This window comes from Bombina bombina, chromosome 4 (genome assembly GCF_027579735.1).
Source record: "Bombina bombina isolate aBomBom1 chromosome 4, aBomBom1.pri, whole genome shotgun sequence".
NCBI lineage: Eukaryota > Metazoa > Chordata > Amphibia > Anura > Bombinatoridae > Bombina > Bombina bombina.
This window is the reverse complement of record NC_069502.1, coordinates 953,131,418-953,150,262: the sequence shown is the minus strand read 5'-3', so window position 1 is coordinate 953,150,262 and position 18,845 is coordinate 953,131,418. Positions and strand designations below refer to the sequence as shown.

Below are 18,845 nucleotides of genomic sequence, written 5' to 3'. Positions count from 1 at the left end.
ATGGGCATCAATTTATATATTCAGGAAGTAGTACACTGAATGTGAAACATGCTGTATTTGTATGAATATATATATATCAGGATTTTAAATGCTTTTAATTTTGGAATAGTTAGCAGTATAAATTACTTTGATGTAATATGATATTAGAAATAATAATGATGTTTCATATTAAAATAATCAGAATAAATAATGTGACATAATACAGTACATTTGAACATGTAATTCAGTAATATAAAGAAATTATAGCATTTTTAAATAAACATTTTAAAGAAATGTTTTTACTGTCTAGGAATGGTTAAATGAATCTGTTTGTTTGTCATACTGCCCCCGATGGCCAGAATCCAGTATAACAGTCAAAAGATTTGACTGTTAAAAGATGCGTTTCCATAGTAACCATACATCGCCTAGGGCCAATCAGAGAGATGCTTCCCAGGTGACCAATGATATGATCAGTTTCCGCAAGGGCTCCCATATTGTTTCATAAATGATAAAAACATATATAAGCTAAATGCAAGAAAGGAGAAGGACACATGCTGCTGACCTTTATTGATACCTGACTGCTGGGCGTTTGAAATACAGTTATTCTAAGCAAAGCTGGCTACCTTTTCTCATTGATTGCAAAATATACTTATTTGTCTTCTGAGATGAAACTAGAAGTTTTTGGAAACTGAATTATCGATTTTGGTCATTTTGGTAAAGTATAAAAGGTTACTAATTATAGGTAATATTTTAAAACAAACATTCATTGTTGCTGTAGGTAATAGATTAAAGAAAGCAGCTTGTATTTTAGCTTACTTTCATAGTCTGTGTATTTTAAAAACATATATCCTTAATACTAAGTAGTTTATCTTTGCAAATATAGATTTATAACTCAGAATTGGTTTAAATTGTAAGTAACTAAGAATTTATTTCATCTTAGAGAAATTGGCATAGGAATTGGTTGTTTATACAAATAATATATACAGCTTTCTGGTATTTCAATTGGAGTGTATATTATCCTATTGTTTAACTAAGCACTGTTAAAATTGTACCAGTCTGAATGTTAGTGGCTTATATCTTAGTCTCATTGTGATATTTTAAATGCAACTCTGATTTGGGAGGCTATTGTGAATAAGGCAACTTTTATGAACTTTGCATAGCATATTTTAATAGTTTTAAACTTGTATAGTATTGATTCATATTCTTGTTCCTACAAATATATTTCAATGTGTTTATAGATATTAACTAATAAAAAGAATTCAGGAATTTATATTAATTTTATGGTTTTTAGTATATGTATATTTTATTGGGGTTTAGTTTAAAGGATAATTATTAAATATATTGTGTTATATCCCGGCCATATACTGACATAATCCATTTTAATATTTGGTGTCTGACAAAGGTGATTGCTTTTTTTGTTTAAGCATCTGTCAGAATAGCATAAATGTGGACACGCCCTTTAGCTGTGACACGTATATTACTTGGGCCCAATCATAGAACAGCGGGTTGGTTTAAAAGGGCTAGATTTGCAACATGTGCATACTATGCCACGGACTGGCGTTTTGAAATGCTGAGCTGCTACAATAATGGATACAGGTATGTTTACTTATGCTTTTAATGTTTGGATCAGTTTATGCGGCTTAAAATTAGTTTTTAAGCCTTTTGGGGAGTTAAGCTTATTCTATGATTCATTATTATGTAACGCTATTGCGACTCGGTAATATAATGAGACATTCAGTGATTGTTTCTTATGGGCTCCAATTTGTTTATGTTGGTGTCAGTAATGCTCCACAATACATAAAATTGGCAAATAAAGACTACAAAGTTATTTTGGCAACGATACTGTTTAACAATAATCGAAAGGTACTACAGCATAGCATAATGTGATACTTGGATGATAGAAATGTATACTTTGGACATTATGTGATATCGTAATATATAATAATAAAAATATTTTTTTCTGTTTTGGGTTATTTATTTTGATATAGCATGTAACCTATGATGCATTAATGGCTGTACTTCTCAACTTTTAAAACACAGGATTTTGTTAATTTTTCTTTAGGCATGAGTTGGTCACAATGTTTGTTTTTGTAATTAAGATAATTATTGATTGTATATTAATTTTTGTATATATATTATGTTTTTAGATTGTCTTGAAAAAGGCTAGATGTATAGCCGAAGCGTCGACTAACACATTATGATGAATTGTATGAAATAAAGATTTTTTTTCTACTGTCAAGCCCTGTGAGTGCCCTTTCTTGGAATAAAAATATATATATATATATATATATATATATATATATATATATATATATATATATATATATATATATATATATATATATATATATATATATATATATATAAAATTGTCATTGGGAAAACAGGGCTGGGTACCTTTCCTCATATTGTTGTAATTTTGCTTTGTTATATTATGGTATCTTGAAGACTGCTTAGTGTCTCTTTAGTATTCACATGTAAATATGATTGATCCTTGTTACCATTGTTCAGAAAACTCAAATCATTTGTGAGTAAAAAAAATGGTACAAGTGATGCCTATTTGGAGAGAAAAAGAAACCCTCTTTCAAAGGATGGTCACATGGCCATGTGATTAGCAGCTGATCACAATGCATTAGTGATCACCTAACAGAGCCTTAGGAATATGAGAACATATAAAGAGGGTAGGGCATCCACTGCGTGTCCCAAAGTACATAGGCCCTCTATTTTAATTATAAATTAGTGGTCCTGTCTAATAAAGATCACCTGATTAGAAAGCATTTAACCTAATTTTGTTGGGTTACAGATTATGGATACTTGTTTTTCATGAGCTAATACAATTTTCAGCTATCAAAACAAATGGCAGAACTGGGAAAGTGTAAAAATTGATGTAATTCTGTGAACTTTTTTTATAGAATAATTAGTGCAATTATTTTCTGATTGGTGTTAAAATATATATATATTTTAAACAACATAGGTATGAAAGTGATGCACACTGCTGATTACATCAATGCAAACTTCTTCCCACATTGTATCGATAATTAGCAATAATTGGTAAAAAAATATGTGACTACAATCGCCTATGGTAAGATCCGAAAGTACTGTATATGAACCGCATTGTTCCCTGAAACACTGCATTCTCGACACTCCATTCAGTCCCCACCTAACATTTTATGAATAAAATGTGATTAAACAAATTTTATAAATAAAACAATACCATATTTCTGATTGAGTCATTTTCTATTACATATATGTTTTGTTATTATGTCCTAAAGATTTCTAGGACACATTTTATAGTTCCATGTTTAGCACCGATTCGCATTTCTCAATGCACCATTAATGTGTTGCCAATTGTGTGTAATCTGTGCACAGAGATGTATCGGTAAAATTACTTGTTTAAACCCGGAAATACTGTCACAAAATGATAAAAATATTGTCATTGCCAATGTTTCACCCCCCTCATATTGCTCCTTCCAACGTCAAATTGTGCTATATGCCTCAGTGAAAAATTGAAGACGCTAAATTAATGTGTTATCGCCATCAGCAGCACTGATTTGCATTCACTGCCAGACAGCCTTTGTCACCGCATTCCGCACTACAGCTCAGCATGGTCAGTATCTGCAATATGTTTAGAAGCCTGACTGCAGCTCCTCCCTATCCTTGCCATGCTGCGGATCTCTCCTCCCCCTGCTCCCTGACCCCTATAGCTCAGCCTCCAGTCACAGGGAGGAGTTGGTACGTAACTGGACCGCTGCCTCGATAAGGAGCTGAGTGACTGCAGCTGCTACTGTCTCCCTATCTGGCTTCCTATATGACACCTATAGCTGCCACCCCACACAGTCTAATTGGTTTTAAATCAGTAATCCATTCTCTGACAAGTTGGTACCCTGTGTGTGATTGTTTTGGGAGACTTTTATTAATGAATCTAATTTTTAAACTATAGCATGGGATGCTCTGTAGAAGACAATACAATAAAAAGGCACAAACCCACATCACTTGCTTAGGCTGAGCTCTGTAAAATCATGTACACTTTCGTGGTAAGAGATGAAAACAGCACAGTGTATGCTGAAGTGTCCAGAATCCTCCTTGCGACAGGACAATGGAAGAAACTGAAAAGGGACAACCCCAGATTTAACCTGATGCTGGGAGAGAGGAACCGCCTGCCATTCGGGAGACTGGGTATGACACAGAATACATTAACAATACAAAAGTCATTCTCTTTTTATGCTTTGTCTTTTCGTTCATTGCAAACGTATTACCGTTACTTGGATTGTTATTTTGTATATTATAGAGTGCAGTATATAGAGACCTAGAACGCTGCACTGTGCATATTTGGGTGTTGTCTTCTGTACCAAGAGGGGGGGGGGGCTCCCTCTGTGCAACTGCAGAACTAATACTTGGTCACTAGGATTACTCACTACTGTTTAATTTCGTTTGCTTTTTCTCATGTACAGTACTTTTTTTTTTTTTTTTTTTAAAGCATCTATTATAATGTATTAGAGTAGACAATTGACTATTGTACTTTCTTTAGTGCAACATATAGTCACAGTAAGTGTTTAGTTATTAATGTTGTGTATATTTTTTATATATATATATATATATATATATATAGATATAGATATATAGATATACATACAATATAAAGATACTTTTCCCCCCAAGCTGCTATCTGTATATTATTTCAGGTAATTTTTAAGGTCTATAAGTAACATAGTGTGGCATAGTCTGGATGTGTCCCCTTCCTATTTTGTTGTGAAATAATGTTAAATAGCTGAGCATTTGACTAAAAACTCTGATCCGTTCATCTTTGTCAAACAGCATCCCACAAAGATAGAACATAGGTGTAATGTATGGAGGGCTGGTGCTACTTTGCTCTAGGGATTTACAAAACCTTGATTTAATCCACAGTACATATTTATTCCACTATTTTCCTTCATATATTTAAAATTCTTTTGGAATTCATGGCCATAATGAATATCCTAGTTGCCAATAAAATGCAGCGTCATACCAATACCATCGTTGTCATCTGCTGGCATTTATCTGCTGTGATACATCAGTTGATTTACAAAGAGGTCAATTTATCAAGCTGCGGCAGACAGGGGTGCACATACGCACCCCTGTCCGCTGCAGCTCGCCTCTGGCAGGCTGAATTCCGCTGCTGGAATTCAGCATTGCACAAGAACACAATTTTGTACAGCCAATCACACGTGGGCAGGAGGTGTCAATCTCCCTGGTCGGACAAAACCGGGGCGATTGAAATTCGCCACAAAGGTTAGGGAAGAAGCGGTCTAATGACCGCTGCTTGTTAAATACAGACTGCAGGTTCTCTTGTGAGAACCTGCAGTCGTAAGTGGTCAAAGGCTGGCGAAAGCACATCACCCATCTAAAGTTTAAATGGACATTTAAAAAATATACAAACAAAAATAAAGAGCAATGTTCACATCAAATATTTACATCATATCTGATTCACAATATTAAACATGCAGGGTAACAGTCCCCATTTTTTTTACCCATTTCTGACACATATAGGTCTCTCATGGACCTCTGATTTATTTATTTTCTGAGAAGCTAAGGGTTAAAGTGAAGGTTAATTTCGATGAATCGGTGCCCAGTTTTTAATAAACCTATTAAAAACAAGGGCACTTTAATTCATCAAAATTGACAATTCACTCCTTTTCTTAAAAAAATTACCTTTTAATCCTGACAGCCGCTGCAATGCTTCCTCCGCCTGTCGCATGCCCTCTTCGCGGGTCCAAAATGACGAATCTGTCTTCCTCCAATCATGGTGTTGCATCATGCCATGATCCCCTGGGGGGGGAAGCCATGATTGGAGGAAGCCTGATTTGTCATTTCTGACGTAAGAAGAGGCTTCCGATGGCCGGGGGAATCGCTGGAGCGGCTTTCAGGATTAAAAGGTAAGTTTTTGAAGAAAAGGAGTGAAATGTCAATTTTGATGAATTAAAGTGCCCTTGTTTTTAATAGGTTTATTAAAAACCAGGCACTAATTCATCCAAATTGACATTCACTTTAACTTAAAGCGACAGTATACACTCATTTTCATATAACTGCATGTAATAGACACTTCTATAAAGAATAAGATGCACAGATACTGATATAAAAATCCAGTATAAAACTGTTTAAAAACTTACTTAGAAGCTCTCAGTTTAGCTCTGTTGAAAACGTAGCTGGAAAGTCCACTGCAAGTGGGAAATAAGACACTCCCCCCTCCCCCTTCTTTTGCATATGAAAAGACCCTTTACACAAACAGGAGCAAGCTGGAGAAGGTAGCTGACAGTATTCTCATAAAACTTTGGGGCTTGGTTAGGAGCCTGAAAATCAGAGCAATGTTATTTAAAAATAAGCTAAACTATACATTTAAAAAAAAACCCAAAAAAATAAACTTGATGGGCTATATAAATAGATCATCTACAAAACATTTATGAAAAGAAAAAATGAGTGTATAATGTCCCTTTAAATTGAGGGTCAATCAAAGACCTTCTGTAGATATAGGTTGAAAAATAAAGAATATGGGCCACTCCTACACTTACTTACTCAGTCACAGAGGAATAAAAAAAAGTAACACACCTAATATAAAAGGATTTATTCAAAACTAAGGCTAAATCCCCAAATTGTAATCCTATATTTATTTAAAGCTATTTCATAGTGTCTTCATTATGCAATAGATCTGATTATAGGTATAGAAACAGACTGAACTGTATAAACTCAAAGGATAGCTGGAGATGAAAAAAGTAAATATTAAAGGGATATGAAACCAAAAATTTTCTTTCATGCTTCAGATAGAGCATGCAATTTTAAGCAACTTTCTAATTTACTAATATTATCAATTTTTCTTCGTTCTCTTGCTATCTTGATTTAAAAAAACAGGAATCTAAATTTAGGAGGTGGCCTATTTTTAGTTCAGCACCTGGGTAGCGCTTGCTGATTGGTGGATACATTTGTCCACTAATCAGCAAGCGCAACCCAGGCGCTGAACCAAAAATGTTCTGGCTCCTAAGCTTACATTCCTCATTTCAGATAAAGATACCAAGAAAACAAAGAAAAATTGTTAATAGGAATAAATAAGAAAGTTTCTTAAAATTGCATGCTCTATCTGAATCGTGAAAGAAAAAAATTGAGTTTTATTTCCCTTTTAAGTGAGCGGTATCATCTTTAGCACAATGTTACTAATATTAGAAAGGTCCTTAGCATGAAAAAATCTTAGTAGATCGTGTAAATTACCATATTAAACGGTCATCTTATAGAAACATCTATAAAAGAGTTTAGAGAGAGCACAACTTGCAAATGTATTATAACTGAATTGCATATGACATATAAGATAAAAACAGTAAAGGTTGCACTTGCAAGCACCTTAGTCAGGTGCTAAAGTCTGTTAATTCATGGCTAACAACATGGTGTAAAAATGAGGGGTTTGACTTTTTAGAGCACTGGGCTGACTTTTTTCACTTGGGTACAATTTTTATATTAAGGATGGATTGCACCTGAATGACATGGGTGCAGGTGTGTTGGGGGAAATATGGTAGCATGTTTAGAAAATATTTTAAACTAGGCAAAGGGGGGAAGGGTCAGTTAGAACACAATAGAACAGAGAGATCAGTCTGTGAATATGTCACTCCTATAATATCTCAAGGAAGGGATGACTTAAGAAATGTCACATTAGAAAGTATGGAGGAAAGCACACCAAGTAGCAGCAGAAATCACATGAAAATTAAAGGGATAGGAAAGTAAAAATTAAACGTGCATGATTCAGATAGAGCAGGTCATTTTAAGACACTTTTAAATTCACTTCTATTTTCAAATGTGCTTCATTCTCTTAGTATCCCTTTTTTTTTAAAAATGAATACGCACATATCATACACTAGTGGGAGCTGCTGCTAATTGGTGCCTGCACACATTTGTCTCTTGTGATTGGCTAAATAGATATTTTCAACTTCCTGTCAGTAGTGCAATGCTGTCCCTTCAGCAATGGATAACAAGAGAATGAAGAAAATTTGATAATATAATTAAATTGGAAAGTTGTTTAACCCCTTAACGACCGAGGACGTGCAGGGTACGTCTTCAAAAAAAAGGCAGTTAATGCCTGAGAACGTACCCTGCACGTCCTCGGTGTGGAAAGCAGCTGGAAGCGATCCTGCTCGCTTCCAGCTGCTTTCCGGTTATTGCAGTGATGCCTCGATATGGAGGCATCCTGCAATAACCCCCCTTGGCCATCCGATGCAGAGAGAGCCACTCTGTGGCCCTCTCTGCACCGGACATCGATGGCCGGTATCGTTGGTGGGTGGGAGCTTACGTGGGAGGCGGGTGGCGGCCATCGGTGCGCTATGTGGAGTGGAGGGGGGCGGGAGCTACGGGGGCGCGCACGGGAGCGCGCGCGTGCACGGGGGTGGTGGGCGGGCGCGTGCACGGGGCGGGAGCGGGTGGGAACCGCTACACTACAGAAAAAAAAAAGTTAAAAAGTAAAAAAAAAACAAAACTTAAATGCAATCTAAGGGTTTTGGAAGGGGTTGGGGGTTGGTCTCGGTGGGGGGGGGAAAGCTACACTACAGAAAAGGGAATTTAAAAAAAAAAAAGGCTCATTTTGTTACAAAACTGGGTACTGGCAGACAGCTGCCAGTACCCAAGATGGCGCCCATTATTGCAGAGGGGAAGGGTTAGAGAGCAGTATGGTGGGGGATCAGTGAGGTTGGGGTCTAAGGGGGGATCCTACACATCAGCATATGTAAATATGCTTTTTTTTTAAAAAAAAAAAGGGCCAAATACCTTTTATTTTAGTACTGGCAGAGTTTCTGCCAGTACTTAAGATGGCGGGGACAATTGTGGGGTGGGGGAGGGAAGAGAGCTGTTTGGGAGGGATCAGGGGGTCTGATGTTTCAGGTGGGAGGCTGAGCTCTACACTAAAGCTAAAATTAACCCTGCAAGCTCCCTACAAGCTACATAATTAACCCCTTCACTGCTAGCCATAATACACGTGTGATGCGCAGCGGCATTTAGAGGCCTTCTAATTACCAAAAAGCAATGCCAAAGCCATATATGTCTGCTATTTCTGAACAAAGGGGATCCCAGAGAAGCATTTACAACCATTTGTGCCATAATTGCAGAAGGTGTTTGTAAATAATTTCAGTGAGAAACCTAAAATTGAGAAAAAATTAACGTTTCTTTTAATTTGATCGCATTTAGCGGTGAAATGGTGGCATGAAATATACCAAAATTGGCCTAGATCAATACTTGGGGTTGTCTACTACACTACACTAAAGCTAAAACTACCCCAAAAAGCTCCCTACATGCTCCCTAATTAACCCCTTCACTGCTGGGCATAATACACGTGTGGTGCGCAGTGGCATTTAGCGGCCTTCTAATTACCAAAAAGCAACACCAAAGTCATATATGTCTGCTATTTCTGAACAAAGGGGATCCCAGAGAAGAATTTACAACCATTTATGCCATAATTGCACAAGCTGTTTGTAAATAATTTAAGTTAGAAACCAAAAGTTTGTGAAAAAATTTGTGAAAAGTGAACAATTTTTTCTATTTGATTGCATTTGGCGGTGAAATGGTGGCATGAAATATACCAAAATGGGCCTAGATCAATACTTTGGGTTGTCTACTAAAAAAAAATATATACATGTCAATGGATATTCAGAGATTCCTGAAAGATATTAGTGTTCCAATGTAACTAGCGCTAATTTTGAAAAGAAATGGTTTGGAAATAGCAAAGTGCTACTTGTATTTATGGCCCTATAACTTGCAAAAAAAGCAAAGAACATGTAAACATTGGGTATTTCTAAACTCAGGACAAAATTTAGAAACTATTTAGCATGGGTGTTTTTTGGTGGTTGTAGATGTGTAACAGATTTTGGGGGTCAAAGTTAGAAAAAGTGTGTTTTTTTCCATTTTTTCCTCATATTTTATAATTTTTTTTATAGTAAATTATAAGATATGATGAAAATAATGGTATCTTTAGAAAGTCCATTTAATGGCGAGAAAAACAGTATATAATATGTGTGGGTACAGTAAATGAGTAAGAGGAAAATTACAGCTAAACACAAACACCTCAAAAATGTAAAAATAGCCTTGGTCCCAAACGGACAGAAAATGGAAAAGTGATGTGGTCATTAAGGGGTTAAAATTGTATGTTTTATCTGATTCATAAAAGAAAATTTTGGGGTTTACTATCCTTTTAAATGTGTGACAACAAATGCAAGAAGCATGACAGGTAAAATGGGGGAGCTGGAGCTCTTAGTTGCAGAAGAGGACTATGATGTTATCAGTATAATTGAAACTTGGTGGGATGATTCACATGACTGGGCAGTTAAAGGGACAGTATACTGTAAAATTGTTTTTCCCTTAATGTGTTTCTAATTACTTTTTTTTACCAGTTGCAGAGTATAAAATCTATGAAAATTTGCTTTTTAAGGTTTATTTGTGTATATGAATTAGCTGGTTTTGTGTTTTGAAGCCAAAACCCAATAAAATGGGTTGAGCTTGTAGGTATAATCAGATCTCATTACTGTATCACATTGTGTAAATATACCTGCTTCTTTATCTTATATCTGTCCATAAACTAATCACCAATACTTGGAGAGAACAATGATAAATTAACATTTTATTACCTTATCTCTTCTATAACCCACTGGGAGTGTAATTTCTTCTACTGGCTGTGTTTACACAGCTTGGCCTTGAGGCCCAAAACTTTCAGGACGGGTGGGGATACCACAGGCTAAATAAACTATTTAAAATGCCAATATATGGGTAATAGAAATACTTGTACACAATTTAATACACTCCAGCAGGTAAAGTGGATCATTGGGAACAAATTAAAGGGGAGACATTTTTTGAGTAAACTGTCCCTTTAACTTAGAGGGGTATACTTTATTTAAGAGGTACAGGAATCATAAAAGGGGTGAAGGAATCTGCATGTATATTAAACCTACAGTAAGGGAAGATATTTATGATACAGGTGACAATGTAGAGAGCCTGTGGGTTGAAATAAAGAGGGAGGGGAATCCTAACACAATATTACTTGGAACATGCTACAAGCCCCCCAACATTAGTGACCTGGATGAAACTCAACTACTAATGCAAATAGGTAAGACTGCTAATAACAGAGCTGTAATTATGGGAGATTTTAACTACCCTGATATTAACTGAGCCAATTAAACTAGTAATTCATCTAAGGGGGATAGATTTTTAAATGTTCTCAGGGATAACTATTTGTCACAATTAATAGAAGAAGCAAATCGGAGTAAAGCTATTTTGGATTTAGTGCTATCAAACAATACAGATATAATATCAAACATAGAAGTCAAAGAACATTTGGGTAACCGTGATCATAACATGGTCACATTTGAAATCTCTTTTCATAAGCAGTGTCTTAAAGGGTTAACCAAGACTTTTAACTTTAAGAAAGCAAAATTCAACGATTTAAGGAAATCATTAAATAACATAAATTGGGACAAAGTATTCTCTAATAATAAAAATACAGAGGATAAATCGATAACATTTAAAACTTTGTTAAATATACATCAACAAATACCATATGGTTTATAAAAATAAAAAATCTAAGCCAACGTGGCTAAATACAAATGTGTTAAGAGAAATTAGGAAAAAACGTAGGGCATTTAAATTATTCAAAAAAAAATAGTACAGACTCAACATACCATATTTATAAGGAATATAACATTGCATGCAAAAAAGCAATCAAATTAGCCAAAATTGAAAATGAAAAATTAATTGCAATTAATTACCTACTATTCTAAGTCTAAGCCTAAAAGGTTCTTTAAGTACATAAATAGCAAAAAATATAAGAAGGACAATATAGGTAAATTTAAATGCGTGGAGGGTAGCATGGTTAATAGTGACAGGGAGAAGGCTGAGGTACTAAACCAGTTTTTTTTCTTAAGTATACTAATGGACTAACTAGAATATGCCAGCCCATACCATTACCTGGGTTATGTATAGAGGATATCAGGAAAAAACTGGATAATATTAAGGTAAATAAAACTCCAGGCCCAGATTGAATACACCCAAGGGTGTTAAGGGAACTTACCAGTGTTATAGACAAACCTCTACTCTTATTTTTTCAAGACTCATTATCCTCAGGCATGGTACCCCAGGATTGGCGTAAAGCTGATGTGGTGCCACTCTTCAAAAAGGGAAGAAGGGATGATCCAGGAAGCTATAGACCAGTTAATCTGACATCAATAGTGGGGAAGATATTTGAAGGGATTATATTGATGAGCACATTCGTGTAAACAAGATTCTGAGTTCTAATCAGCATGGTTTTATGAGAAATAGATCATGTCAAACTAATCTAATTAGATTCTATGAGGAAGTAAGTTAAAATATAGATAAAGGGGAATCAGTTAGATTTTGCAAAGGCATTTGATACAGTGCCACATGAGAGATTAATGCACAAAATTAAGGGACTGGGAATAGCTGAAAATGTTAGCTCATGGATAAATAACTGGATAAAAGATGGGGAGCAACGAGTAGTAGTAAATGGATCATACTCAGATTGGACAAAGGTAATCAGTGGAGTCCCCCAGGGATCAGTACTGGGCCCTGTTATTTTTAAATATTTTTATAAATGACTTGGAGCAAGGATTAAATAGCGACATCTCTATTTTTGCAGATGATACTAAGTTAAGTAAGGTCATTAGGTCAGAGCAGGATGAACTTTCGTTACAAAGAGATCTGCAAAAATTAGAAGTATGGGCAGGTAAATGGAAAATGAGATTTAATATAGGAAAATGCATGGTCCTACGTTTTGGAAGTAAAAATAAGCAGGCAACGTATTATTTAAAGAGGACAAGACTTAGCCAAACAGAGGAGGAAAGGGATTTGAGAGTAGTAATAGATGACAAGCTAAAGATGGGTGCACAATGCAGGGCAGTGGCTACAAAGGCTAATAAGATACTAGCACATATTAAAAGAGGCATTGATTCAAGGGAGGGAAGCATAATTCTGTCACTATATTAATCCCTGGTAAGACCTCACCTTGAGTATGGAGTGCAGTTCTGTGGACCAATCGCAAAAAAAAGATATTGCATAACTAGAAAAAGTTCAGAGAAGGGCCACGAAGCTAATAAGGGGAATGGAGAATTTAAGCTATGACGAGAGACTAGTCAAACTGGGCCTGTTTTCTTTAGAAAAAGGGTGCTAGGCACTCCCCCAGTCCCATTCTTGCTTGTGTCAAAGAGAGAAACTGAAGGATGCCATGTAAGGTAAGACGATCCATGCTGTTTTAACGGCATTAAAGCCCAGTGCTGTTAGGACGGCATAGCATGGCGTAAAGGGTTAACCTACTAATATTCCTTACAGACAAAAGAAAAAAAATGTGATAGTGCACAAAAGGATATATTAAAAGTCTCAGGTGTAGCTGGTAGATCCAGAGAATACCTCAGAGAAAGGGAAAAAATATATATAGTGAAGTCCCGCAAATGAATTACAAGCATATAATATTGGATGAGGGTACTCAGATAGTCTAGAGCTTCAAAATCAAACTCTAGATATTTAGGTTTAAGGAGACTCCAAATGGAGAGACAGAAGTGGATAAAAGTTGAGCAATTTTATTAATAAAAAGTGAGATCACCAGGCAAAAGTAAGAGAATGTTCCAATGCAAGAACCTCTGCTACCACCGACCGTTTTATTCACATTGTCTTTAAAATGCGGTTACGAGGTTCAGTATGACATACTCTGCCCATTCGGTGACGTCACCACGCTCCGACGTACGTTTCGCCAATGGCAGCTTGGCTATTTCGAGGATGAAAAAACAGACTTTCCTTATAAAGTATAGCACTTTAAGGAGAGAGAGGGGCACCAACACAGTTAGCACCACTACAATCTAAATGTTATAAATATTACCACTGTTCTGTTGTTAGTAGTCTCCTGACAGTAGTAGAATTTAAAAACGAGTTAGAAATTGTGTTTGGATATTGTTGGCATATATCTTAAAACTTATTAATTTTCTACAATATTACTTAATATTTTTTTAAGAACAAACTGTTCTATTACTGCTTGTTTTTGTAATAAATTAATACGTTAATTAATAGATGGCTCTTTTCTATTTTTCCAACTTTTAAGTATTAGATATCTCCCTCCTGAGATGACAACATTAAGAAAACAAAATATTATCCTGTCTATTGTTCTCAAATAGAAAAAAAGTTTTTTCAAGCTTAATTTTGGTTTGAAGAACCTTACTTATCCAGTAAGGTACACAACACCAACATTTTTTGTACTTTTGTCCAGTTCCAGTTCATGTGTATCAAATCAGCATCTAATGCCTTACATCAGGGACATTCACTTTGAGTGTTAGGGTACCATATATAGATGTTGGCTGGCGTGACATAAATACAATTAATCAGCTTAAGATGACTTTCAAGCCATGCTGCATCCAAAGTAGCTTTCTCTATTCTTTTTGTAAGTATTGCCTTATCTTCCTCTAAGTCTTGACACAATTTTCTAGCTATTTTTTTTTGTATATTCTGAGCTCCTAAATTAATAAATATTAATTTTTACCAGTAGGTTATAGAATGTTTTCTGAATTTATAAAGATAGTGCTCCATCTGAATCCCTGGATGTTAACAAGAAAAAGCATATCCTCTTGTGATCTTAAAGAGCTTGTAATTATACATAAAAATCTGAATTTGGGAGATCATATTATGTTTTTAAAGCTTCAAACATTAGCACTCTTGGTGAATCTATTTCGTTTAATTGACTTACATATTTAAACCCTTTAATAGCCCATCTTTTAAATAAATTATTACATGCCCCCTTCTTCACAACAAAAATGTTATAATATAAACATACAGAGTTGACAAACAGACCTTAAAAGGACATGAATGAGAAATCTTTTGGGTTTCAGATAGAGCATACATTTTTCCGATTTACTTTGTCACATTTGCTTTGTTCTTTTGGTATCCTTTGTTGAAGGAGAGCAATGCTCTACTGGGGCCTAGCTGAACATATTTGGTGAGACAATGACAGGGAGCTAGCTCACAGTAGCGCATTGCTTCTGAGCCTACCTATGTATGTTTTCAACAAAGGATACAAAAAGAACAAAGCAAATTAGATAAGATAAGTCAATTGGAAAATTGCTAATAATTGCAAGTTCTGTCATGAAAGTTTTATTTTGAATTTACTGTCCCTTTAATGCCCTGGTTCCCTTGCACATATATGAACACAGAATCAACCCATACTAAGTTTCATAAAGCTCACTGAATAGAAGATTGGAGTGGAATAGATCTGCACAAGGAGTGTGAGAAGGGAAGGGCAAACATTGAAAACGAAATATGTTATTGTTTCTATTAAATAAAACAGTTTAAATATTCTATTCAGTGAGCTTCTTGAAACTTAGTATAGATTGATTCTGTGTACATAGATATGCAGGGGAACAATGGCATTAAAGGGACAGTAAAGTTCAAATGTAAACTTTCATGATTCAGAAAGAATATGCAATTTTTCAAATGACTTCTCTTATCTAATTTGCTTTGTTCTCTTGGTATACATTGTTGAAAAGCCTGTATAGGTAGGATCAGAAGCAATGCACTACTGTGAGCTAGCTTCTTGTCACTGCCTCACCCAATTTATTCAGCTAGGCCCTACTAGAGCATTGCTCTCCTTCAATAAAGGATTCCAAGAGAATGAAGCAAATCTGATAATAGAAGTAAATCTGAAAATTGTATGCTCTATCTTTAAAGGGACAGTCAAGTCCAAAAAAACCTTTAATTTTTCAAATAGGGAATGTAATTTTAAACAACTTTCCAATTTACTTTTATCAACAATTTTGCTTTGTTCTCTTGGTATTCTAGTTGAAAGCAAACCTAGGAAGGTGCATATGATAATTTCTAAGCTCTTGAAGGCCGCCTCTATTTTATTTACTTTTCACAGCAGGGGAGAGCTATCTCATGTAGTCCATATAGATAGCATTGTGATCACGCTCGTGGCTAGTGGCAGACACTGCACTAATTGGCTAAAATACAAGTCAATAGATAATAACTAAAAGTCATGTGATTAGGGGCAGTCAGAAGATGCTTAGATACAAGTCAGTCACAGAAGTAAAACGTGTATTAATATAACCGTGTTGGTTTTGCAAAACTGGGGAATGGGTAATAAACGGATTATCTATTTTTTTAAACAACAAAAATTCTGGTGTTGACTGTCCCTTTAACCCAAAAGTTTTTTTCTTTCATGATTATGTCCCTTTAAGGTCTATTAATCAACTTGGTATGTTCATTTTAGAACATTTTGCTGTGAAAAAGGGCATATTATTTCTGCAGACATGAATTCACAGTTTTTAGAACTACAAAACCAGTAATATGATAGATAATATCTTCAAGATAGAAAATTTATCTGACAGAAACCTCAGAGAACATGACATTGTGAATGGATTAATGGAATTCATTTAAAAAAATAAAATAATACAGCATCAGCCATGAAAATACAGCATCTTGCTATTTAATTAACTAATCTATATTTCAGGATGAATAACCATTGGATTATAATGTATCTTAAATAAAAACTATCTTTAGATTTTTCCTCAAAATTTTTTTTATTTTACAAAATCCTATTTAAATAAAAAAAAATCTGATTTAAATTACAAAAAAAAACAACAATATTATCCACCCTGCTATTTTTCCCTATCTGTGAGTCACTCTCTGCCTATGTTTTTGTTTTGGTTTTGTGTTCTAAAATGGAAATAATAGTCTATATTTATTTAAAAAACAAATATTCCCTTTCTGATTACAGTACTTTACTAGTTTTCTGGGGGGTACTGTGCATAACTGTGCATTTAAAAGTATTAAAAATGATATAAAACTGCCTTTTAGGTTGCATGTATAAGCTGTATTATGAGATGTAAATATTCCATTCAGTATTCGCCAAAGAAAATTTTGCCAGCTAGGTGCATTATGGAGTAGCCGCATAAGGACTGTCTAATATTATTATTATTATTATTATTATTATTATATAATGTTCTGCTATGCAAAGCACACATTAATTGCATAATTTTACATTAATGTATTTAATAATAATTTGTGCAATAAAAATTTAAAGGGACATAAAACCCAAATTTTTTTTCTTTCATGATTTAGATAGAACATAACATTTTAAACAACTTTCTAATTTACTTCTATTATCAAATGATCTTAGTTTTCTTGTTATGCTTTGTGGAAAAGCAGAAATGTAAGCTCAAGCGTGTGCACGTGTCTGCAGCACTATATAGCAGCAGTTTTGCAACAATGTTATACATTAGCAGGGGCACTATATGGCAGCACTATTTCCTGTTGTGTAGTGCTTCAGGCATGTGCATGCTACCTACCTAGGTATCTCTTCAACAAAGAATAACATGAGAGAGAAAAAAATTGATAATAGAAGTAAATTGGAAACTTTTTAAAAATTGTGTCCTCTATCTGAATCATGAAAGAAATCTTTTTGGTTTAATGTCCCTTTAACATTTAAAATTTAGCTTAAAGGTATATGAAACTCAAAGTTTTTCTTTCACGATTCAGATAGAGCATGTGATTTTAAACAACTATCTTGGCCTTCCCCGGTAATACCAGTGAAGAACACCTCCCCAAGGAGCGTGGGCAGAACCCTGAGGTAACCCTTAGGCATCTCCTTTTTCTCTTCCTTGTTCTGTCCAGCCACAAGGTGGACAGGGCTAGGAAACTCCCCACGCAAGGCTTCTGAGGATGATCATTTTTGGCAGTAATTTATAGCACCAGGGCATTTTGCAGTTTTTAAGCATGTATCTGCATTTATGCATCCAAGGTTGGCTCAAGCCACTGGTATGGTGTGCGGCGATAACTTTCTCCATCCGGAGTTACTGTGTTAAGGCCGCCATGTTCCACAATATCACAGGAGTCTCGTCTGAGGGCACCTCTGAGTATGCACGTGTGTGCTTTAAATTTAGCTTCAGCATGAGCCTTTTCCGTTGCAGGCCTGTGCAGTGCTATATTATAATGGAGCATTAATCAGCACAGCTTTAAGCTGCAGTGTTATATTGTAACTTTCACTTGCACAACTGTAAATCACAGTACTATAATATTGCACAGCATTTACTAGCACAGCTATAAGCCACAGTGCTATAATATCATACAGCATTTACTTGCACAACTATAAGCTACAGTGCTATATTATCATGCAGCAGTTCCACAACTATAAGCCACAGTGTTATATTATCATGCAGCATTTACTTGCACAACTATAAGCTACAGTGCTATATTATCATGCAGCATTTACTTGCACAAATATAAGCCACAGTGCTATATTATCATGCAGCATTTACTTCCAGAAACTATAAGCCACAGTGCTATATTATCATGCAGCATTTACTTCCACAACTATAAGCCACAGTGCTATAATACCATGCAGCATTTACTTGCACAACTATAAGCCACAGTGCTATATTATAATGCAGCATTTACTTGCACAGCTTTAACCTACAGTGCTATATTATCATGCAGCATTTACTTGCACAACTATAAGCTACAGTGCTATAGTATCATGCAGCATTTACTTGCACAGCTATAAGCCACAGTGCTATATTATCATGCAGCATTTACTTCCACAACTATAAGCCACAGTGTTATATTATCATGCAGCATTTACTTGCACAACTATAAGCCACAGTGCTATATTATCATGCAGCATTTACTTGTGCAGCTATAAGCCACAGTGCTATATTATCATGCAGCATTTACTTGTGCAGCTATAAGCTTCAGTGCTATATTATCATGCAGCATTTACTTGCACAACTATAAGCTACAGTGCTATATTATCATGCAGCATTTACTTCCACAACTATAAGCCACATTGTTATATTATCATGCAGCATTTACTTGCACAACTA

At 35.3% G+C, this 18,845-nt stretch overlaps 1 protein-coding gene across 1 annotated transcript in view; it reads left to right on the top strand.

Moving 5' to 3' along the window:
• Positions 1-3,733: 3,733 nt before the first annotated feature.
• The window catches only part of TTL (tubulin tyrosine ligase), a 111,021-nt gene continuing 95,909 nt past the window's right edge, over positions 3,734-18,845 (top strand). Inside the window, exon 1 of the mRNA XM_053711949.1 lies at positions 3,734-4,155. Within this exon, the coding sequence (XP_053567924.1) occupies positions 3,999-4,155 (157 nt within the window). The 5' untranslated portion in view covers positions 3,734-3,998. The remainder of the gene's footprint in view (positions 4,156-18,845) is intronic.